Below are 24,528 nucleotides of genomic sequence, written 5' to 3'. Positions count from 1 at the left end.
TTACTGGCAGTAATATGCTTGCCTGTGAAGCCCTTTTTGTGCAAAGCAATGATGACGGCACTTGTTTCCTTGTAGGTAACCATGGTTGACAGAGGAAGAACAATGATTCCAAGAACCACCCTACTTTTGAAGCTTAGAGTCTGTTATTCGAACTCAATCAGCATGACAGAGTGATCTCCAGCATTGTCCTCATCAACACTCACGCCTGTGTTAACGAGAGAATCACTGACATGATGTCAGCTGGTCCTTTTGTGGCAGGGCTGAAATGCAGTGGAAATGTTTTGGGGGGATTCAGTTCATTTGCATTGCAAAGAGGGACTTTGCAATTAATTGCAATTCATCTGATCACTTTTCATAACATTCTGGAGTATATGCAAATTGCCATCATTCAAACTGAGGCAGCAGACTTTGTGAAAATGTATATTTGTGTCACGACTGTACATGCTGGAGCGCGGGCTGCGAGTGGGTGCTGCTATGGTGACCAGTGAGCTGAGATAAGGCGGAGCTTTACCTAGCAAAGACTTATAGATGACCTGGAGCCAGTGGGTTTGGCAACGAATATGTAGCAAGGACCAGCCAACGAGAGCATTCAGGTCGCAGTGGTGGGTAGTATATGGGACTTTGGTGACAAAACAGATGGCACTGTGATAGACTGCATCCAATTTGCTGAGTAGAGTGTTGGAGGATGTTGTGTAAATGACATCGCCGAAGTCAAGGATCGGTAGGATGGTCAGTTTTACGAGGGTATGTTTGACAGCATGAGTGAAGGATGCTTTGTTGCAAAATAGGAAGCCGATTCTAGATTTAATTTTGGATTGGAGATGCTTAATATGAGTCTGGAAGGAGAGTTTACAGTCTAGCCAGACACCTGGGTATTTATAGTTGTCCACATATTCTAAGTCAGAGCTGTCCGGAGTAGTGATGCTAGTCGGGCGGGCAGGTGCAGGCAGCTATCGGTTGAAGAGCATGCATTTAGTTTTACTAGCATTTATTTCGGGATCGGCATCCCGTCAACGGGACAGTTGTAAATCATGCAGCGCATTGTGTCACCATTGCAGATTTTAGAGAAACAACAAATGTCGGTACATATATATATGTATATCTTACATCGGCTGAAAGCTTAAATTCTTGTTAATATAACTGCACTGTCCAATTTACAGTAGCTTTTACTGCGGAAAATGCCATGCTATTGTTTGAGGAGAGCTCCTAACAACAAAACACTTTTTTCACTGCGATAGGTTTGATAAATTCACCTCCGAAGGTGAAATGTGTACTTACATTCTGAAATCTTGCTCTGATTTATCATCCAAAGGGTCCCAGAGATAACATGAAGTGTCGTTTTGTTAGATAAAATCCTTTTTCATATCCTACAAAGGTCCATATAGCATGCACGATCGATTTTGTATTTCCACTCGTTCAAATATGCAAAGAAAGGAATCTGTGAAAATCTCACCCTAAACGTTGTTTCAACCAGTCGAATCACGTTGGTATCTGGTATTCCTCAGAGATCCTGGAATGTAAGGAGCCTTCACTATATTATTAGCGGTGTGGTATATCCTATAGGACACCATATTTGGTCAGAGAGCGACAACTTCATGGCACGCCAATGACGCTGGCGGTCTTCACTTGAACGACTCTAACTTTGTCAAATAAGCACCTTTACGGGAGTACCCGGAACCTTGTATATGTCGTAAAATGTAGCTACTAACCTTGTATGACAGCATGCCTTTTCCTTTTGGACAAAAATTATAAGAATATTCAGTTATGAAAACTGGTTCTTTTGCAAATGTTGAACTTATAATATGACTACTAATACTAGAAAAGCTCAATCATAATATGACTACTAATACTAGAAAAGCTCAATCATAATATGGCTACTAATAGTAGAAAAGCTCAATCATAATATGACTACTAATACTAGAAAAGCTCAATCATAATATGACTACTAATACTAGAAAAGCTCAATCATAATATGACTACTAATACTAGAAAAGCTCAATCATAATATGACTACTAATACTAGAAAAGCTCAATCATAATATGACTACTAATAGTAGAAAAGCTCAATCATAATATGACTACTAATACTAGAAAAGCTCAATCATAATATGACTACTAATAGTAGAAAAGCTCAATCATAATATGACTACTAATAGTAGAAAAGCTCAATCATAATATGACTACTAATAGTAGAAAAGCTCAATCATAATATGACTACTAATACTAGAAAAGCTCAATCATAATATGACTACTAATACTAGAAAAGCTCAATCATAATATGACTACTAATACTAGAAAAGCTCAATCATAATATGACTACTAATACTAGAAAAGCTCAATCATAATATGACTACTAATACTAGAAAAGCTCAATCATAATATGACTACTAATACTAGAAAAGCTCAATCATAATATGACTACTAATAGTAGAAAAGCTCAATCATAATATGACTACTAATACTAGAAAAGCTCAATCATAATATGACTACTAATACTAGAAAAGCTCAATCATAATATGACTACTAATACTAGAAAAGCTCAATCATAATATGACTACTAATACTAGAAAAGCTCAATCATAATATGACTACTAATACTAGAAAAGCTCAATCATAATATGACTACTAATACTAGAAAAGCTCAATCATAATATGACTACTAATAGTAGAAAAGCTCAATCATAATATGACTACTAATACTAGAAAAGCTCAATCATAATATGACTACTAATACTAGAAAAGCTCAATCATAATATGACTACTAATAGTAGAAAAGCTCAATCATAATATGACTACTAATACTAGAAAAGCTCAATCATAATATGACTACTAATACTAGAAAAGCTCAATCATAATATGACTACTAATACTAGAAAAGCTCAATCATAATATGACTACTAATACTAGAAAAGCTCAATCATAATATGACTACTAATACTAGAAAAGCTCAATCATAATATGACTACTAATAGTAGAAAAGCTCAATCATAATATGACTACTAATACTAGAAAAGCTCAATCATAATATGACTACTAATACTAGAAAAGCTCAATCATAATATGACTACTAATACTAGAAAAGCTCAATCATAATATGACTACTAATACTAGAAAAGCTCAATCATAATATGACTACTAATACTAGAAAAGCTCAATCATAATATGACTACTAATACTAGAAAAGCTCAATCATAATATGACTACTAATACTAGAAAAGCTCAATCATAATATGACTACTAATACTAGAAAAGCTCAATCATAATATGACTACTAATACTAGAAAAGCTCAATCATAATATGACTACTAATACTAGAAAAGCTCAATCATAATATGACTACTAATACTAGAAAAGCTCAATCATAATATGGCTACTAATACTAGAAAAGCTCAATCATAATATGACTACTAATAGTAGAAAAGCTCAATCATAATATGACTACTAATACTAGAAAAGCTCAATCATAATATGACTACTAATACTAGAAAAGCTCAATCATAATATGACTACTAATACTAGAAAAGCTCAATCATAATATGACTACTAATACTAGAAAAGCTCAATCATAATATGACTACTAATACTAGAAAAGCTCAATCATAATATGGCTACTAATACTAGAAAAGCTCAATCATAATATGACTACTAATACTAGAAAAGCTCAATCATAATATGACTACTAATAGTAGAAAAGCTCAATCATAATATGACTACTAATACTAGAAAAGCTCAATCATAATATGACTACTAATACTAGAAAAGCTCAATCATAATATGACTACTAATACTAGAAAAGCTCAATCATAATATGACTACTAATACTAGAAAAGCTCAATCATAATATGACTACTAATACTAGAAAAGCTCAATCATAATATGACTACTAATACTAGAAAAGCTCAATCATAATATGACTACTAATACTAGAAAAGCTCAATCATAATATGACTACTAATACTAGAAAAGCTCAATCATAATATGACTACTAATACTAGAAAAGCTCAATCATAATATGGCTACTAATACTAGAAAAGCTCAATCATAATATGACTACTAATACTAGAAAAGCTCAATCATAATATGACTACTAATACTAGAAAAGCTCAATCATAATATGACTACTAATACTAGAAAAGCTCAATCATAATATGACTACTAATACTAGAAAAGCTCAATCATAATATGACTACTAATACTAGAAAAGCTCAATCATAATATGACTACTAATACTAGAAAAGCTCAATCATAATATGACTACTAATACTAGAAAAGCTCAATCATAATATGACTACTAATACTAGAAAAGCTCAATCATAATATGACTACTAATACTAGAAAAGCTCAATCATAATATGACTACTAATACTAGAAAAGCTCAATCATAATATGACTACTAATACTAGAAAAGCTCAATCATAATATGACTACTAATACTAGAAAAGCTCAATCATAATATGACTACTAATACTAGAAAAGCTCAATCATAATATGACTACTAATACTAGAAAAGCTCAATCATAATATGACTACTAATACTAGAAAAGCTCAATCATAATATGGCTACTAATACTAGAAAAGCTCAATCATAATATGACTACTAATACTAGAAAAGCTCAATCATAATATGACTACTAATACTAGAAAAGCTCAATCATAATATGACTACTAATACTAGAAAAGCTCAATCATAATATGACTACTAATACTAGAAAAGCTCAATCATAATATGACTACTAATACTAGAAAAGCTCAATCATAATATGACTACTAATAGTAGAAAAGCTCAATCATAATATGACTACTAATAGTAGAAAAGCTCAATCATAATATGACTACTAATACTAGAAAAGCTCAATCATAATATGACTACTAATACTAGAAAAGCTCAATCATAATATGACTACTAATACTAGAAAAGCTCAATCATAATATGACTACTAATACTAGAAAAGCTCAATCATAATATGACTACTAATACTAGAAAAGCTCAATCATAATATGACTACTAATAGTAGAAAAGCTCAATCATAATATGACTACTAATACTAGAAAAGCTCAATCATAATATGACTACTAATACTAGAAAAGCTCAATCATAATATGACTACTAATAGTAGAAAAGCTCAATCATAATATGACTACTAATAGTAGAAAAGCTCAATCATAATATGACTACTAATACTAGAAAAGCTCAATCATAATATGACTACTAATACTAGAAAAGCTCAATCATAATATGACTACTAATACTAGAAAAGCTCAATCATAATATGACTACTAATACTAGAAAAGCTCAATCATAATATGACTACTAATACTAGAAAAGCTCAATCATAATATGACTACTAATACTAGAAAAGCTCAATCATAATATGACTACTAATACTAGAAAAGCTCAATCATAATATGACTACTAATACTAGAAAAGCTCAATCATAATATGACTACTAATACTAGAAAAGCTCAATCATAATATGACTACTAATAGTAGAAAAGCTCAATCATAATATGACTACTAATAGTAGAAAAGCTCAATCATAATATGACTACTAATACTAGAAAAGCTCAATCATAATATGGCTACTAATACTAGAAAAGCTCAATCATAATATGACTACTAATACTAGAAAAGCTCAATCATAATATGACTACTAATAGTAGAAAAGCTCAATCATAATATGACTACTAATACTAGAAAAGCTCAATCATAATATGACTACTAATAGTAGAAAAGCTCAATCATAATATGACTACTAATACTAGAAAAGCTCAATCATAATATGACTACTAATACTAGAAAAGCTCAATCATAATATGACTACTAATACTAGAAAAGCTCAATCATAATATGACTACTAATAGTAGAAAAGCTCAATCATAATATGACTACTAATAGTAGAAAAGCTCAATCATAATATGACTACTAATACTAGAAAAGCTCAATCATAATATGGCTACTAATACTAGAAAAGCTCAATCATAATATGACTACTAATACTAGAAAAGCTCAATCATAATATGACTACTAATAGTAGAAAAGCTCAATCATAATATGACTACTAATACTAGAAAAGCTCAATCATAATATGACTACTAATACTAGAAAAGCTCAATCATAATATGACTACTAATACTAGAAAAGCTCAATCATAATATGACTACTAATACTAGAAAAGCTCAATCATAATATGACTACTAATACTAGAAAAGCTCAATCATAATATGGCTACTAATACTAGAAAAGCTCAATCATAATATGACTACTAATACTAGAAAAGCTCAATCATAATATGACTACTAATACTAGAAAAGCTCAATCATAATATGACTACTAATACTAGAAAAGCTCAATCATAATATGACTACTAATAGTAGAAAAGCTCAATCATAATATGACTACTAATACTAGAAAAGCTCAATCATAATATGACTACTAATACTAGAAAAGCTCAATCATAATATGACTACTAATACTAGAAAAGCTCAATCATAATATGACTACTAATACTAGAAAAGCTCAATCATAATATGACTACTAATACTAGAAAAGCTCAATCATAATATGACTACTAATACTAGAAAAGCTCAATCATAATATGACTACTAATAGTAGAAAAGCTCAATCAAAGTCCAGGTATACAGATTCGACGATATTCTTGCAGAAAAATGTAATATGAATGCAAATGTCTCTTTCATGATTTGACCAAATGTACCTGGGTGACTTCACACTAAATGTCATGTAGTTTGTTCATACTTCCAGTTATCCGTCTGAAACTTTGCATATACATTGCTGCCATCTTGTGGACACCGTCGGAATTATGGTTGGCTGGAACAGGGACCTTTCTGTTGCATTTCAAAGATGGTGGTAGAAAAAAATTAAGTTTAGTCTTTTCTTTTTTATTTTCGTCTACCAGATCTATTGTCTTATATTATCCTACATTCAATTCACATTTCCACAAACTTCAAAGTGTTTCATTTCAAATGGTACCAAGAATATGCATATCCTTGCTTCAGGGCCTGAGCTACAGGCAGTTAGATCTGGGAATGTCATTTAGGCAAAAAACACAGTGTCCAAAGAAGGGCCAGATGTATACAGAATGGTGTCGTCTGCGTAGAGGTGACCCCTATGTATATCTCTCTCTCTCTCTCTCTCTCTGTGTAGAAAATGTTTGCGGCCAGCCCATACACGGACTTAGTGGTGACCCCAGAGCTGGAGGCTGATCCTCTGCCCATGGAGACAGGTGGGGACGGCCTCATCTGGGTGGTGGGGCCCGTCCTGGCCGTAGTCTTCATCATCTGCATCGTCATCGCCATCCTTCTCTACAAGAAGTGAGTTACGTCGTAGGGGATTCTGGGGGATGTAGGCTGAAGGGGATTGTGTAGTCTGTTCTGTATGTTGGAGGAGGAGGAGGGACTGGGGGGGATCGGAGACTTGGAGGAGTTAGTGAAAGAGCTAAAATCAGGGAAATATCAATGATGATATTTTAACTTGAATGAGAGATATCTAAAACCTTATTTTAACTTAAAAAATAAGTATTTAAATCTAAAGCGTTTTGGGTCGGGAGCAAACGAACAGTTAAAGTGTATCTGCTTCTGTTTTAACAGTGTTGTAGGCAACACACTGTCTATCTGAGAGAGCACCAGTAGTATACTGACTGAAGTCACGTAGGATAGGCAGGCCAACGTGTGGAATAGGAGAAACAGGGCCGAGCTGACACTCAGTCAGTTATAGCTCTGCATGTTAGTGGTTAGGGAGAGCAACATCTCCCCTTAGGAAGTGTGTGTGTGTCTCTCTCTCTCTCTCTCTCTCTCTCTCTCTATGGTCTCTCTCTATGGTCTCTCTATTGTATCTCTCTCTCTATGGTCTCTCTCTCTCTCTCTCTCTATGGTGGCTAGTATTTCTACCTGCTCTTCAAGTTGACATCCCCCCCCTTTCCCCCGAGCTCACCAAGACTCACACACAGTCATACTCACAGACACACTCATACACACACGGACCGACCAGCTCCTCCAAATGCTGAGGAACTCTATCTAACTAGCGCTGCAAGGCGGTAGCCCCTGTGAATTTTTAAATGCTTTGATTTCTCTCCCCCCCCCCACCCCCCCCCCCCCCTCTCTCTCCTGCTTTCCCTCTCTCTCTCTCTCTCTCTCCTTGTATTGTGGTTTCCCCTCTTTGTATATCGATTTGAAACTCCATTTCTTTCTCTGGGAAGCAGCAAACCTGACAGGTAAGGCTTAGCTGTACTTTATTGGTATGTGTGATTTTTAGGCTAGAAAATAACCTGTCTCAGCATAAAATGTATGTGTAATTAGTCTGGGGTGAAACAATGGGAGGGGAAAAGACTAGATACTGTATGCCTCTCGACGGGTTCGTTTACTTTTGACTTTTTTTGTGTGTGTTGACGTTGCACGTCTTTGTTTTCCTCCCCCCTCCAAAGCCGCAAACGAAAGGAGTCAGAGCCCAGAACAAAATGTCTGCTGAACAACGCAGAGATCACCCCCCACCACCCCACAGACCCAGTGGAGATGAGACGCATTAACTTCCAGACCACAGGTACGGCCTGGAGACGTGTAACAACATTGTGGGGACCTATGATGGAACACACCCACATACACACAGAGACACGTTTAACAGCATTGTGGGGACCTATGATGGAACACACCCTCATACACACAGAGACACGTTTAACAGCATTGTGGGAACCTATGATGGAACACACCCACATACACACAGAGACACGTTTAACAACATTGTGGGGACCTATGATGGAACACACCCTCATACACACACAGACACGTTTAACAGCATTGTGAGGACCTATGATGGAACACACCCTCATACACACACAGACACGTTTAACAGCATTGTGAGGACCTATGATGGAACACACCCTCATACACACACAGACACGTTTAACAGCATTGTGAGGACCTATGATGGAACACACCCTCATACACACACAGACACGTTTAACAACATTGTGGGGACCTATGATGGAACACACCCTCATACACACACAGACACGTTTAACAGCATTGTGGGGACCTATGATGGAACACACGCTCATACACACACAGACACGTTTAACAGCATTGTGGGGACCTATGACGGAACACACCCTCATACACACACAGACACGTTTAACAGCATTGTGGGGACCTATGACGGAACACACCCATAAACAAACACACTCCACTTACCTCAACACAAGCCTAGATACACTTTTTTTAAAGGTGAACACTCACACACACATGGAATATAATTTATGCATAAACACTTTCATCAGCTTAAGGAGGTTCAATTAACCTGTGAACAAACTGTATTGCTCATGTAAAAATCATGGCGGATTTCAAGCTTAATGTGGTGTTTTTGACATATCCGGTTTCATGACGCCAGATATGAAAATCAAGTTCAGAATGCTGTAACTTCCTTTGTGTTTCTCCATCTACATCTACAAACCAGCCCTTCACAATAACCATAAGACCCTGTTTTTCTGGAAAATGTACAGACGTTCAAGTTTGATTTCTGTATTAGAACATCTTTCTCAAAACCCCGGTCCTGTACGTTTAGTCCACCGTCCTTCTCCTGACATCACTGTCCTCAAGTATTATGTTGTTCATCTTCTCCCGAGTGGCACAGCGGTTTAAGGCACTGCATCTCAGTGCAAGAGGCGTCACTACAAACACTTCTCGGTCTAAAGCCTTGGCTGACATTTCCCTGTCATCTCTGTCTACGCCCAGTATCTTTGTCACACACCCCCTATCCTTCTCTCTTCTCCTTACTCCCTATTCATGTTTTCCTCTCTCCCTCCCTCTCTCCTTGTCTATCAGTCGTCAATCTTCCGTCGCCAATCCCCAGTCCATCAAAAGGCTCACATTTCAAAGGACCTAATCTCCGGCGCTGCCTGGTGATCCCGTAGTTTGGTGCAGGCAGACTATACTTAGAACCCCCACCCACTTTGTACATTGGACAGAGCAAAATCTCACTGGGGTTCCCACACACCCACACACCCCTTGGCACAGACGTCAGTTCAATGTCTAGTTTTGATATACATTTGATTGAGTTGTCAAATAACGTGAATTCGACATGAAATCAACAGAAAAATGTCACCATGTCATTGGATTTAGGTTAACAGTGAAAAAATACTAAATACCTTTTTGCAAATCCAATCAGTTTTTCATAGATTTTTATTTGGGTTGAATTTATGTGGAAACAACGTTGATTTCAACCAGTTTTTGCCCAGTGGACAGACACACAACTTCCACTATCTGAACCCTTCTCCTTTATCACACGCTCTATTGTAGGGCTCATTCTCCCGGCACTGGCCCAGTAATGGCAGGGAAAATTAGCATTATGGCCCTTTCATGTTATTTGTCTCTTTTCCTTCCAGTACATTCCGTCGTCCTCCGCCTCTCTCCTCTCAGACTCCTCCACCGCTCCATTGATAAGAAAGAGAAACGTTGTTACAGCGTCTCTCTCTCTCTCTCTATCCCACACACATTCTACATGTTATTGTGTCCTCTTCTCCTTTCATCCATCATTTCATTAAATTAAATGTCATTATCTCTTCACTCCGAGAAGTTCATTTTAACTGACATTTTAGCAGGGCGGCAAACATTTGCGAACATCCCCATTAGCTAATGAGCGTACTCCAGTACACTTGAAGGGCCCTCCAGTACAACCCAATGGAGCATAATGTCCTAAAGCCCATGCCTGCACATTGACCCCAGCCTTGGGATAGCATGAAATCTGTTTTAGATTATAATTCAGATGCTGAACTAGGCTGTGTGTGTGTGTGTGTGTGTGTGTGTGTGTGTGTGTGTGTGTGTGTGTGTGTGTGTGTGTGTGTGTGTGTGTGTGTGTGTGTGTGTGTGTGTGTGTGTGTGTGTGTGTGCGCGTGTGGCTCTGGTCACATGATGACCGAGCTGGCGCCCTCTCGTCATTATCTTAAGGTTTGTGCTCCAGGTCCGTCTCCAGACTTGCCTGGCTAGTGAAGTACAACTTAGTGGATATCTGTCGTCTCCCCCTCCAAACCCACCCCACCACCCATCTATAGCTGTTAGCTCTCTCTCTATCTATCTCTCTTTGTCTCTCTCTTTTCCTCGCTGTCTTTATTTCTCTCTCTTGCTCGCTCTTTCTTTCTCCAAATCCAAATTCCAGAAGTCTGGGCTCTCGTTTTGCCAGTTCCTGGGGAATAACATTTTCTTCCTACCAAGCCCTCTGTAGGGAGGCGGACTCTCTCTACCAGGCCTGCAGGAGAATACCCTGCTATTCCTACCAGGCCTGCCGGAGAATACCCTGCTCTTCCTACCAGGCCTGCAGGAGAATACCCTGCTATTCCTACCAGGCCTGCAGGAGAATACCCTGCTCTTCCTACCAAGCCCTCTGTAGGGAGGCTGACTCTCTCTCTACCAGGCCTGCAGGAGAATACCCTGCTCTTCCTACCAGGCCCTCTGTAGGGAGGCTGACTCTCTCTCTACCAGGCCTGCAGGAGAATACCCTGCTCTTCCTACCAGGCCCTCTGTAGGGAGGCGGACTCTCTCTCTACCAGGCCTGCAGGAGAATACCCTGCTCTTCCTACCAATCCCTCTGTAGGGAGATGGACCGCCTCTACCAGGCCTGCAGGAGAATACCCTGCCTTGCTCACACACACAGCTTACATCCGGAACTGCCTCGTCCTCTTGTGTTTAACTATCTTTTCTTCCCACAAGTCCACAAAAGCAGGCTCTCACACACGTCTTCACCCCTCATCTGCTTCATCCCTCTCTCTGAACTCGTCTGCTGGCTCCCTGACCCCCTCTTCATCCCTCTCTCTGAACTCGTCTGCTGGCTCCCTGACCCCCTCTTCACCCCTCTCTCTGAACTCGTCTGCTGGCTCCCTGACCCCCTCTTCACCCCTCTCTCTGAACTCGTCTGCTGGCTCCCTGACCCCCTCTTCACCCCTCTCTCTGAACTCGTCTGCTGGCTCCCTGACCCCCTCTTCATCCCTCTCTCTGAACTCGTCTGCTGGCTCCCTGACCCCCTCTTCACCCCTCTCTCTGAACTCGTCTGCTGGCTCCCTGACCCCCTATTCACCCCTCTCTCTGAACTCGTCTGCTGGCTCCCTGACCCCCTCTTCATCCCTCTCTCTGAACTCGTCTGCTGGTTCCATGTGTTATGTCATGTGTTATATCATGCCATGTTTTGTGTGGACCCCATTAAGAGTAGCTTCTGCTTTCTCAACAGCTAATGGGGATCCCAATAAAATACCAAAATTACACAGAAGAAGCATGAACAGACGATTTACGGGATGTGTTATGTTATGTCTTGTGTTATATTTAAGCAATAAGGCCCGAGGGGGTGTGGTATATGGCCAATATACTCTGCGTTGTGTCGTGCCAAGAACAGCCCTTAGCCGTGGTATATTGGCAATATACCACAAACCCCCGAGATGCCTTGTTACTCTTATAAACTGGTTACCAACGTAATTAGAGCAGTATAAAGAAATGTATGACAAAACATGTGCTATACCACGGCTTTCAGCCAATCAGCATTCAGGGCTCGAACCACCCAGTTTATAATGTGTTAAATCATGTGTTATATCTTGTGTTTTAGCTGCTGGTCAAATATGACAGTTTTTCCATTTCCTGAAAACAAGATGTTGAAGATACAAGGTTTTCTTCCGACAGTGAACATTTTTACTTAAATTGTTGTTCTCCTTACTTATGGGGTTTGAGGGCTACAGTTAGCCACAATATTCAACGCTAAAAAGGAGTTAACGTACTCAGGTTTTCACCACCAAGTGCCCTTGCAGTGTACTGCATTGCAGCACTGGGCTACTGTGTCTTAGTGGCCCAGAGTTCTTGAATAGAATGCTTTTGTGGCCCAGAGTTCTTGAATAGAATGCTTTTGTGGCCCAGAGTTCTTGAATAGAATGCTTTTGTGGCCCAGAAACTGAATTCTCTCTCATTTCCTGTCTGGAGTAATGGGCAGCTGCAGTGCCATTCTTCAGTGACCTCACATTGACCAAACAGACAAGGTGTGAGGACGACTTCCACAGATGGCTCTCGTTCTGCCTGAGTAGAAAGACAGACACAGACCTAAGAGGGTGTAGCTGCGACACAGCCTTTACTGTCATGGATCTTCTCGACAGACTGTGAACCATCACAAGCGTTTCCCTTAACTCCAGCTCATCAGCCCAGACTATACAACTGTTGGTTGAAATATGTAGATGCTTTTACACAACTTCCACTAGCAATGCCTCTCTCACAGACGTCTGGACAAATGGGCTTTTCCATTTTACAAAAGAAATATAGCCATTTCCCTTCATTCCTTTCTTTCTGTCGCCCTCTTTTATGATGCCAACCTTCTTACCTTATGTAAGAGAAGGGAAATCAATTTCTGACTCACTCCTGGTTATGACTGCTGAGGCTAGGAGGCTTTATACAGGAGTTTCAATCGAGCAAGAGTGATGGACACCCGTGGCAAACAAACAACTCTCGCTGCCACTGCAACACTGATTGGAATTTGCCGGTGGGGGGGGGGGGGGGGGGGGGGGTTAGGGTGTACTGCTGAAAGTGTGTGGCCTACTTTCCCCCTGCCAGACACTCAGGACCCCCCCTCCTCCCTGAGAAGGACCTCAGAGGAGGACCTCCATGTTGCCTGTACAAAAGAACACAAAGATCAGAGAGTAATAACATTGGTAAACATTTTGTGAATAAGTGATGGATTGAGATACTTTTGTCTCTCTCCCTGTATGTATTTCTTCTACTGTTTCCTTTTTAGGTTCAGTATTTTCATTGACTTGTTTTTGTTCATATTGTACGTTTGCTATCCTTCACAGATTCTGGTCTGAGCAGTCCTCTATGTGAAGCCGATTTTGACTATGAAAGTTAGTCCGCATTTAGCTCCTGTGTTTGTCCTCTCACATTATTTTAGATTTTCCTAGCACTTCCCCCATTTACAAAGTTTATTTCCCACATGTTGCAATTTTAGCACAAATTTCCTTTATTTTGTAGGCCAGCTGTTTTGACTTTGGTTGTATTTTCAGTTGTGATTTTCTCACAGAGCTGTTTGGCTGCGCATTAATCCACTATACGTAACCTCTGCTATCACTTCTGCTGATGTAGAGAAATTGGGTTTTTACAGGAGTTCTGTCTTCTCCTTCCTTCCTTCCTTCCTTCCTTCCTTCCTTCCTTCCTTCCTTCCTTCCTTCCTTCCTTCCTTCCTTCCTCCCCCCTTTCCTCCCTCCTTCCTTTCCTTCCTCCCTCCATCCCTCCCTCCACCATTGCTCTAATCTTAACTGACACAGTCTTTCTGCACTCTACTAGATAACGTGCAGAATTGATTAAAGACCCTGGCAAACAATGGTTCGACATTTGATCGTCTCTCGCGGAAAAGGAGCAACGAAGAAAAAAAGAGGAACACGTTTGTTTCCTCCAACTCTGACACACATTGTCTTTTATTTTTTTTACATTTAGAAACAGGCTCCCCAATTGGCCAGGGCTATCAAAAGGAAACAGGCTCCCCCTAGTGGCCAGGGCTATCAAAAGGAAAAGGCCCCCCCTAGTGGCCAGGGCTATCAAAAGGAAACAGCCCCCCCCCCCCTAGTGGCCAGGGCTATCAAAAGGAAACAGCCCCCCCCCCCCCCCTAGTGGCCAGGGCTATCAAAAGAAAACAGGCTCCCCTTAGTGGCCAGGGCTATCAAAAGGAAACAGGCTCCCCCTAGTGGCCAGGGCTATCAAAAGGAAACAGGCTACCCCCAAGTGGCCAGGGATATCAAAAAGAAACAGACTCCCCCCGAGTGGCCAGGGGTATCAAAAGGAAACAGGCTCCCCCCGAGTGGCCAGGGCTATCAAAAGGAATCATTATTTCCCAGGCGCATCGACTGCGCCTCTGAGATTGGAAATGTGTAATTAGACGCTAGTTGTGTTTTTCAGAGCCAACTGATCTCAGCTGTTGATTGCTGGGGGAAAACAGACGACTTCCATATTGGAGGATGGTTGGGGGGGTAGAGTTGAGAAAGAGGGAGGGGGGGGGACAACAACTTGTCCTTGAGAGAATTTGCATGCAATTGGATCGAGTCAATACACACAGTGTAGACTGCTGCAGCTGCGTATAAAGAAGAAAATGGATAAGAAAACAAATTGGATGCGATCAAGTCGTTTGTCTTTGGCCCAAGAACAATACTGATTGTGTGAGTTAAGCGTTAAGCAAAGGAAGGATGGAAAATGACATTGCTTTGCAAACCACAGGGACAGAAAGAGATTCACAAATTGACGTGCTTAGCCATGCTATGAAAACAGACGTGCTTAGCCATGCTATAGAAAACAGACGTGCTTAGCCATGCCATAGAAAACAGACGTGCTTAGCCATGCCATAGAAAACAGAGGTGCTTAGCCATGCCATAGAAAACAGAGGTGCTTAGCCATGCCATAGAAAACAGAGGTGCTTAGCCATGCCATAGAAAACAGACGTGCTTAGCCATGCCATAGAAAACAGAGGTGCTTAGCCATGCCATAGAAAACAGACGTGCTTAGCCATGCTATAGAAAACAGACGTGCTTAGCCATGCTATAGAAAACAGACGTGCTTAGCCATGCTATAGAAAACAGACGTGCTTAGCCATGCCATAGAAAACAGAGGTGCTTAGCCATGCCATAGAAAACAGACGTGCTTAGCCATGCCATAGAAAACAGACGTGCTTAGCCATGCCATAGAAAACAGACGTGCTTAGCCATGCCATAGAAAACAGACGTGCTTAGCCATGCCATAGAAAACAGACGTGCTTAGCCATGCCATAGAAAACAGACGTGCTTAGCCATGCCATAGAAAACAGACGTGCTTAGCCATGCCATAGAAAACAGACGTGCTTAGCCATGCCATAGAAAACAGAGGTGCTTAGCCATGCCATAGAAAACAGACGTGCTTAGCCATGCCATAGAAAACAGAGGTGCTTAGCCATGCCATAGAAAACAGACGTGCTTAGCCATGCCATAGAAAACAGACGTGCTTAGCCATGCTATAGAAAACAGACGTGCTTAGCCATGCCATAGAAAACAGACGTGCTTAGCCATGCCATAGAAAACAGAGGTGCTTAGCCATGCCATAGAAAACAGACGTGCTTAGCCATGCCATAGAAAACAGACGTGCTTAGCCATGCTATAGAAAACAGACGTGCTTAGCCATGCCATAGAAAACAGACGTGCTTAGCCATGCCATAGAAAACAGACGTGCTTAGCCATGCCATAGAAAACAGAGGTGCTTAGCCATGCCATAGAAAAAAGACGTGCTTAGCCATGCCATAGAAAACAGAGGTGCTTAGCCATGCCATAGAAAACAGACGTGCTTAGCCATGCCATAGAAAACAGACGTGCTTAGCCATGCTATAGAAAACAGACGTGCTTAGCCATGCTATAGAAAACAGACGTGCTTAGCCATGCCATAGAAAACAGACGTGCTTAGCCATGCCATAGAAAACAGACGTGCTTAGCCATGCTATAGAAAACAGACGTGCTTAGCCATGCCATAGAAACAGACGTGCTTAGCCATGCCATAGAAAACAGACGTGCTTAGCCATGCCATAGAAAACAGACGTGCTTAGCCATGCCATAGAAACAGACGTGCTTAGCCATGCTATAGAAAACAGACGTGCTTAGCCATGCCATAGAAACAGACGTGCTTAGCCATGCTATAGAAAACAGACGTGCTTAGCCATGCCATAGAAAACAGACGTGCTTAGCGATAAATAGAAAACAGACGTGCTTAGCCATGCCATAGAAAACAGACGTGCTTAGCCATGCCATAGAAAACCGACGTGCTTAGCCATGCCATAGAAAACAGACGTGCTTAGCCATGCCATAGAAAACAGACGTGCTTAGCCATGCCATAGAAAACAGACGTGCTTAGCCATGCCATAGAAAACAGACGTGCTTAGCCATGCTATAGAAAACAGACGTGCTTAGCCATGCTATAGAAAACAGACGTGCTTAGCCATGCCATAGAAAACAGACGTGCTTAGCCATGCCATAGAAAACAGACGTGCTTAGCCATGCTATAGAAAACAGACGTGCTTAGCCATGCCATAGAAACAGACGTGCTTAGCCATGCCATAGAAAACAGACGTGCTTAGCCATGCCATAGAAAACAGACGTGCTTAGCCATGCCATAGAAACAGACGTGCTTAGCCATGCTATAGAAAACAGACGTGCTTAGCCATGCCATAGAAACAGACGTGCTTAGCCATGCCATAGAAAACAGACGTGCTTAGCCATGCCATAGAAACAGACGTGCTTAGCCATGCTATAGAAAACAGACGTGCTTAGCCATGCCATAGAAACAGACGTGCTTAGCCATGCTATAGAAAACAGACGTGCTTAGCCATGCCATAGAAAACAGACGTGCTTAGCCATGCCATAGAAAACAGACGTGCTTAGCCATGCCATAGAAAACAGAGGTGCTTAGCCATGCCATAGAAAACAGACGTGCTTAGCCATGCTATAGAAAACAGACGTGCTTAGCCATGCTATGGAAAACAGACGTGCTTAGCCATGCCATAGAAAACAGACGTGCTTAGCCATGCTATAGAAAACAGACGTGCTTAGCCATGCTATAGAAAACAGACGTGCTTAGCCATGCTATAGAAAACAGACGTGCTTAGCCATGCCATAGAAAACAGAGGTGCTTAGCCATGCCATAGAAAACAGACGTGCTTAGCCATGCCATAGAAAACCGACGTGCTTAGCCATGCCATAGAAAACAGACGTGCTTAGCCATGCCATAGAAAACAGACGTGCTTAGCGATAAATAGAAAACCGACGTGCTTAGCCATGCCATAGAAAACAGACGTGCTTAGCCATGCCATAGAAAACAGACGTGCTTAGCCATGCCATAGAAAACAGACGTGCTTAGCCATGCCATAGAAAACAGACGTGCTTAGCGATAAATAGAAAACAGACGTGCTTAGCGATAAATAGAAAACAGACGTGCTTAGCCATGCTATAGAAAACAGACGTGCTTAGCGATAAATAGAAAACAGACGTGCTTAGCGATAAATAGAAAACAGACGTGCTTAGCCATGCCATAGAAAACAGACGTGCTTAGCGATAAATAGAAAACCGACGTGCTTAGCCATGCTATAGAAAACAGACGTGCTTAGCCATGCTATAGAAAACAGAGGTGCTTAGCCATGCTATAGAAAACAGACGTGCTTAGCGATAAATAGAAAACCGACGTGCTTAGCGATAAATAGAAAACAGACGTGCTTAGCCATAGAAAAAGGAAGAAAACAATATTTATTTATTTATTTCACCTTTATTTAACCAGGTAGGCTAGTTGAGAACATTTGCAACTGCGACCTGGCCAAGATAAAGCGTAGCAATTCGACACATACAACAACACAGAGTTACACATGGAATAAACAAAACATACAGTCAATAATACAGTAGAACAAAATAAAACAAAAAGTCTAAATACAGTGAGTGCAAATGAGGTAAGTTAAGGAAATAAATAGGCCATGGTGTCGAAGTAATTACAATATAGCAATTAAACACTGGAATGGTAGATCGGCAGAAGATGAATGTGCAGGTAGAGATACTGGGGTGCAAAATAAATAAATAACAGTATGGGGATAAGGTAGTTGGATGGGCTATTTACAGATAGGCTAAGTACAGGTGCAGTGATCTGTAAACTGCTCCGACAGCTGGTGCTTAAAGCTAGTGAGGGAGATGTGAGTCTCCAGCTTCAGAGATTTTTGCAATTCGTTCCAGTCATGGGCAGCAGAGAACTGGAAGGAAAGACAACCAAAGGAAGGATTAGCTTTCGGGCTGACCAGTGAGATATACCTGCTGGAGCGTGTGCTGCGAGTGGGTGCTGCTATGGTGACCAGTGAGCTGAGATAAGGTGGGGCTTTACCTAGCAGAGACTTGTAGATAACCTGTAGCCAGTGGGTTTGGCGACGAGTATGAAGCGAGGGCCAACCAACGAGAGAGTACAGGTCGCAATGGTGGGTAGTGAATGGGGCTTTGGTGACAAAACGGATGGCACTGTGATAGACTGCATCCAGTTTTTTGAGTAGAGTGTTGGGGGCTATTTTATAGATGACGTCACCGAAGTCGAGGATCGGTAGGATGGTCAGTTTTACGAGGGTATGTTTGGCAGCATGAGTGAAGGATGCTTTGTTGCGATATAGGAAGCCGATTCTAGATTTAATTTTGGATTGGAGATGCTTAATGTGAGTCTGGAAGGAGAGTTTACAGTCTAACCAGACACCCAGGTACAGTATGTGGAGTTGTCCACGTATTCTAAGTCAGAGTAGTGATGCTGGACGGGTGAGCAGGTGCGCGCAGCGATCGGTTGAACAGCATGCATTTAGTTTTACTTGCGTTTAAGAGCAGTTGGAGGTCAGGGAAGGAGGATTTTATGGCATTGAAGCTCGTCTGGAGATTAGTTAACACAGTGTCCAAGGAGGGGCCAGAAGTATACAGAATGGTGTCGTCTGCGTAGAGGTGGATCAGAGAATCACCAGCAGCAAGAGCAACATCATTGATGTATACAGAAAAGAGAGTCGGCCCGAGAATTGAACCCTGTGGCACATCCATACAGACCGTCAGAGGTCCAGACAACAGGCCCTCCGATTTGACACACTGAACTATCAGAGAAGTAGTTGGTAAACCAGGCGAGGCAATCCTTTGAGAAACCAAGGCTGTCGAGTCTGCCAATAAGAATGTTGTGATTGACAGAGTCGAAAGCCTTGGCCAGGTCAATGAATACGGCTGCATAGTAATGTCTCTTATCGATGGCGGTTATGATATCGTTTAGGACCTTGAACGTGGCTGAGGTGCACCCATGACCAGCTCTGAAACCAGATTGCATAGCGGAGAAGGTACGGGCCCTGGACAGAAGTAATGTACTATACAGTGAATTGGGTGCCATTTCAGACACAGCCCCACTCTTTGTGTTGATACAGAGAATGTTTTGTCAAGATGAAAACAGACTACAAATGCCTTTTCTTGGAGCTTCCAGTAGGGTAAAGTTAATTTCCAAACTCACAACTGCCTCCATATTAACCAACTCTGAGCACTGTGGGGTGTATTCATAAATCCCTTAGCACCAGTTTAGATTTTCTGCTTTTTTAAACAGGCTAATAGCCCAAATGAATGGCAGTAAACTTATACTAGACTGCTATTATTTACTATTCCATGCTTTAGTTAAAGTAATGAAGCCGGTATCAATCCAATGCCTATAAGTTTTAATAAACACTGTTATTTCTGATTTAACAAATGCCAGTTGGCTACTGTAGGTTACCTTTTGGGCTCCTGAGTGGTGCAGCGGTCTAAGGCACTGCATCTCAGTGCAAGATGCGTCACTTCAGTCCCAGGTTCAAATCCAGGCTGTATCACACCCGGCTCTGATTGGGAGTCCCATAGGGCGGTGCACAATTGGCCCAGCGTCGTCCGGGTTTGGCCGGTGTAGGCCTTCATTGTAAAGAATATTTTTTTCTTAACTAGTGAAATAAAGGTTAAATAAAAAACAATATATCCCATGTTACAGTTCCTTTCTCCAAACCAAGCAGTTAAACTGCAGGTGCTATACTTTTTTTTATTTTATTGAACCTTTATTTAACTTATATGATATCTAAGACAGTACTTTTGGCTGTAGATAGGTATGCAGGTGGGCTACTAAGTGTTTGAGTACACACTCTCTGCAACTAAAACACTGAGCGCACACTTCTTTTGGTCTCTCTAACAAGGTGCTATAGTTTTTTTTTTCTTTAAGGAGAAAAGAAGCAGAGGTAGCGTCCTCATTTGCATACCCATCTGTTATTTTCACTTATAGCTGGTGTTACCTTTTCCGTTATAGCTGGTGGGAAAACTAATTGACAGTCTTAAGGTCATTTGCGGTGCAGAATTCTTCCCTTTTTTTAACCCGCGATCGGTCTTTATAAATGCACAATCCAACGATGATTAATAACAACATGTTTCCAGGCGATGCCAGAGGAGAGCAGCGTGCAAAGTTATTTCAGTCAAAAAACTGATGCGTGAGCAAACAAATTAAAGAGCTTGTCAAAATGCATCTATACCACGGGGGCTTGCTAATACTGTTCTCCCCATGCAAGGCTTTGTCTATTGAATAAACTTAAAGCCAGACTCAGTAAGTCTCATTTACATATTTAGTATTCATGAAATATCAAACTGTCTTGGCGACAAAACAAAACCAGTCAAGACATAATGTAAACAAATCCAGGCCAGACATAATGTAAACAAATCCAGGCCAGACATAATGTAAACAAAACCAGGCCAGACATAATGTAAACAAATCCAGGCCAGACATAATGTAAACAAATCCAGGCCAGACATAATGTAAACAAATCCAGGCCAGACAAAATGTAAACAAACCCAGGCCAGATATAATGTCAACAAACCCAGGCAAGACATAATGTAAACAAATCCAGGCCAGACATAATGTAAACAAACCCAGGCCAGACGTCATAACCTGCTTTATCTGAGATTTCTCAAGAGGCTGCTGGGCCAGCCAACCTTCCATCAGTCAGTATCACACAGCTTGTGTTCTCGTTTGCTTGTAGCCTACAAGCATGTAAGGTACTCTACTGTATTGTAACATGTTCATTTACAAGTGGAGTCAGCTATGAACGTTACAGCAGTTTACATTATTACTTAAAGCCAGACAGACTCAGTAAGTCATGTCATCTGCATTTAATCATTCTAGCAGTTAATTGCTTTAGGCCAGTAACCGAAAGGTCACTGGTTCGAATCCCCGAGCCGACTAGGTGAAATATCTGTCTATGCCCTTGAGCAAGGCACTTAAACCTAATTGCTACTGTAAGTTGCTCTGGATAAGAGCGTCTGCACAATGACTAAAATGTAAATGTTGGCCGCCTACTGCGGTGCAACGGTGGCGCCGTTATCAAAGGTAAGGAGGATACCTCGTCAGTTGTACAACTGAATGCCTTCAACTGAAATATGTAATCTGCATTTAACCCAACCCTTCTGAATCAGAGGTGCAGGGATATTGCCTTAATCGACATCCACGTCTTCGGCGCCCTTGCTCAGGGGCAGAAAGACATATAGACACATAAACTACTAGCCGACTAGCAACTCCAGCAAAGTTTGCAACTAACATGCTGACCAGTGCGCATGTTGATTTTTTTCCACCCACACCAGATGCAATCAAATCAAATGTTGTTTGTGTTATGTGCCTCCTAAGAGGAGGGAGGTGCAGGAGTCAGGAGCAGGAGAGCAAGGAAGTCCCAGTAGCAAAATTGTTTATTAGAAGTCCCAAACTACAAAACAACAAGTGGAGGAACACGCCCAAACGAAGTCGCCACACACAGGGAATAAACGCAACACAAGGAGGAGAATCCTCTACTCTCTTAAACAGTCCAAAACGGTACAACCACCGTGAGAAAAAAAAACCTTGTGGCGCAAACACGCATCTCTAACAGTAAAAACAGCAAATAATCCCGCACAAAGAATAGCAGGCAGCGGAGGTTAATAAACCCACCGAATTAAACTAATAGGACACAGGTGTAAAGAAAAACCAGACAGACACAAACGAAAAGGGAAAATTAATCGGTGGCAGCTAGTAGGCCGGCGACGACGACCGCCGAGCACCGGCCGAATAGGGAGAGTCGTGACAGTGCCCACCCGATGCGTGGCTCCCGCAGTACACCGACGCCGGCCTCGAGGACGACCCAGAGGACGAGGCACAGGGCGATCTGGATGGAGGCGGGTGAAACTCACTCAGCAGAGATGGATCCAAGACGTCCTCCACCGGCACCCAGCATCTCTCCTCCGGACTGTACCCCTCCCAAACCACGAGGTACGGCAGGCCCCTCACCCACGCCTGGAATCCAGTATGGATCGCACTGTGTACGCCGGAGCCCTCTCGATGTCCAGGGGGGGAAGCGGAGGGACCTCCCGTACCTCAGCTTCTTGAAGCGGACTAGCTACCACCGGCCTGAGGAGAGACAAATTAAACGAGGGGTTAATACGGTAATAAGGGAGAGCTATAACCTATAACACACATTGTTTATTCTCCTCGGGACTTTAAATGGCCCCACAAATCGCGGACCCAGCTTCCGGCAAGGCAGGCGGAGGGGCAGGTTTCGGGTCGAGAGCCAGACCCGGTCCCCCGGTGCGAACACCGGGGCCTCACTGCGGTGGGGGTCAGCGCTGGCTTTCTGGGCGTCCTCCCAGGTCTCCCTCGAGCGCTTCACCCATTCCTCCACCATCGGAGCCTCGGTCTGGCTCTGATGCCATGGTACCAGGACTGGCTGATACCCCAACACGCACTGAAAGGGCGAAATGTTAGTTGAGGAGTGGCGGAGTGAGTTCCGGGCCATCTCTGCCCATGGAACATACCTCGCCCACTCCCCTGGCCGGTCCTTGCAATACAACCGCAGAAACCTACCCACATCCTGGTTTACTCTCTCCACCTGCCCATTACTCTCGGGGTGAAAACCCAAGGTAAGGCTGACCGAGACCCCCAGACGTTCCATGGGGATCCCGATCAGAAACCATGTCCTCAGGCACCCCGTAGTGCCAGAAGACGTGAGTAAACAGGGCCTCCGCAGTCTGTAGGGCCGTAGGGAGACCGGGCAAAGGGAGGAGACGACAGGACTTAGAAATCTGATCCACAATGACCAGGATCGTGGTGTTGCCCTGGGATGGAGGAAGATCGGTCAGGAAGTCCTCCGACAGGTGTGACCAAGGCCACTGTGGAACGGGGAGGGGTTGTAACTTCCCTCTGGGCACGTGCCTAGGAGCCTTGCACTGAGCGCACACCGAACAGGAGGAGACATAAACCCTCACGTCCTTAGCTAAAGTGGACCACCAGTACTTTCTACTAAGGCTTCGCACCGCCCTATCGGTAACGTGTGAGCTTCCGTCCGGACACTGAGGTGGAGTAGGTTCTAACCGAGATGCCCGCTCGATGTTCACTTCCCACACCACCGGTGCCACCAGACAAGAGGCCGGAAGTATGGGAGTAGGATCGATGGACCGCTCCTCTGTATCATACAGACGGGACAGTGTGTCTGCCTTAGCGTTCTGGGAACCTGGTCTATACGATATCGTAAATCTGAATCAGGTGAAATACATAGCCCACCTTGCCTGGCGGGGGTTCAGTCTCTTCGCCGCCCGGATGTACTCCACGGTGGTCGGTGGTCGGTCCAGATGAGGAAAGGGTGTTGAGCCCCCTCTAGCCAATGTCTCCACATCTTCAAAATGTTTACGACAACCAGCAACTCCCGGTCCCCCACGTCATAGTTTCGCTCCGCCAGGCTGAGCATCCTCGAAAAGAAAGCGCAGTGGCGAAGCTTCAGTGGCTTGCCCGAGCGCTGTGATAGCACGGCTCCAATCCCAGCATCGGATGCGTCCACCTCCACTATGAATGCCACATAGGGATCCGGATGAGCCAACACGAGAGCCTTGGTAAACAGAGTCCTCAAGCAACAAAACGCTCTGTCCGCTTCAGCCGACCACCGCAGACGCACCGGTCCCCCCTTCAGCAGTGAGGTAATGGGAGCAG

General features: G+C 42.4%; 1 protein-coding gene across 19 annotated transcripts in view; it reads left to right on the top strand.

Moving 5' to 3' along the window:
* LOC110522842 (receptor-type tyrosine-protein phosphatase S) overlaps positions 1 to 24,528 on the top strand; it is a 402,253-nt gene that overhangs the window by 333,389 nt on the left and 44,336 nt on the right. For 11 of the 19 annotated variants that reach the window (XM_036939683.1, XM_036939692.1, XM_036939672.1 and 8 more), the window contains 3 exons: positions 7,163 to 7,329; positions 8,214 to 8,228; positions 8,439 to 8,554. In XM_036939683.1, coding sequence (XP_036795578.1) covers positions 7,163 to 7,329; positions 8,214 to 8,228; positions 8,439 to 8,554 — 298 coding nt within the window. The remainder of the gene's footprint in view (positions 1 to 7,162; positions 7,330 to 8,213; positions 8,229 to 8,438; positions 8,555 to 24,528) is intronic. The other 8 variants (XM_036939708.1, XM_036939793.1, XM_036940474.1 and 5 more) reach the window with 2 other exon arrangements.

This window comes from Oncorhynchus mykiss, chromosome 1 (assembly GCF_013265735.2).
Source record: "Oncorhynchus mykiss isolate Arlee chromosome 1, USDA_OmykA_1.1, whole genome shotgun sequence".
Lineage (NCBI taxonomy): Eukaryota > Metazoa > Chordata > Actinopteri > Salmoniformes > Salmonidae > Oncorhynchus > Oncorhynchus mykiss.
Note: the sequence above shows the minus strand (reverse complement) of the source record. Positions and strands in the feature narration are given on the sequence as shown.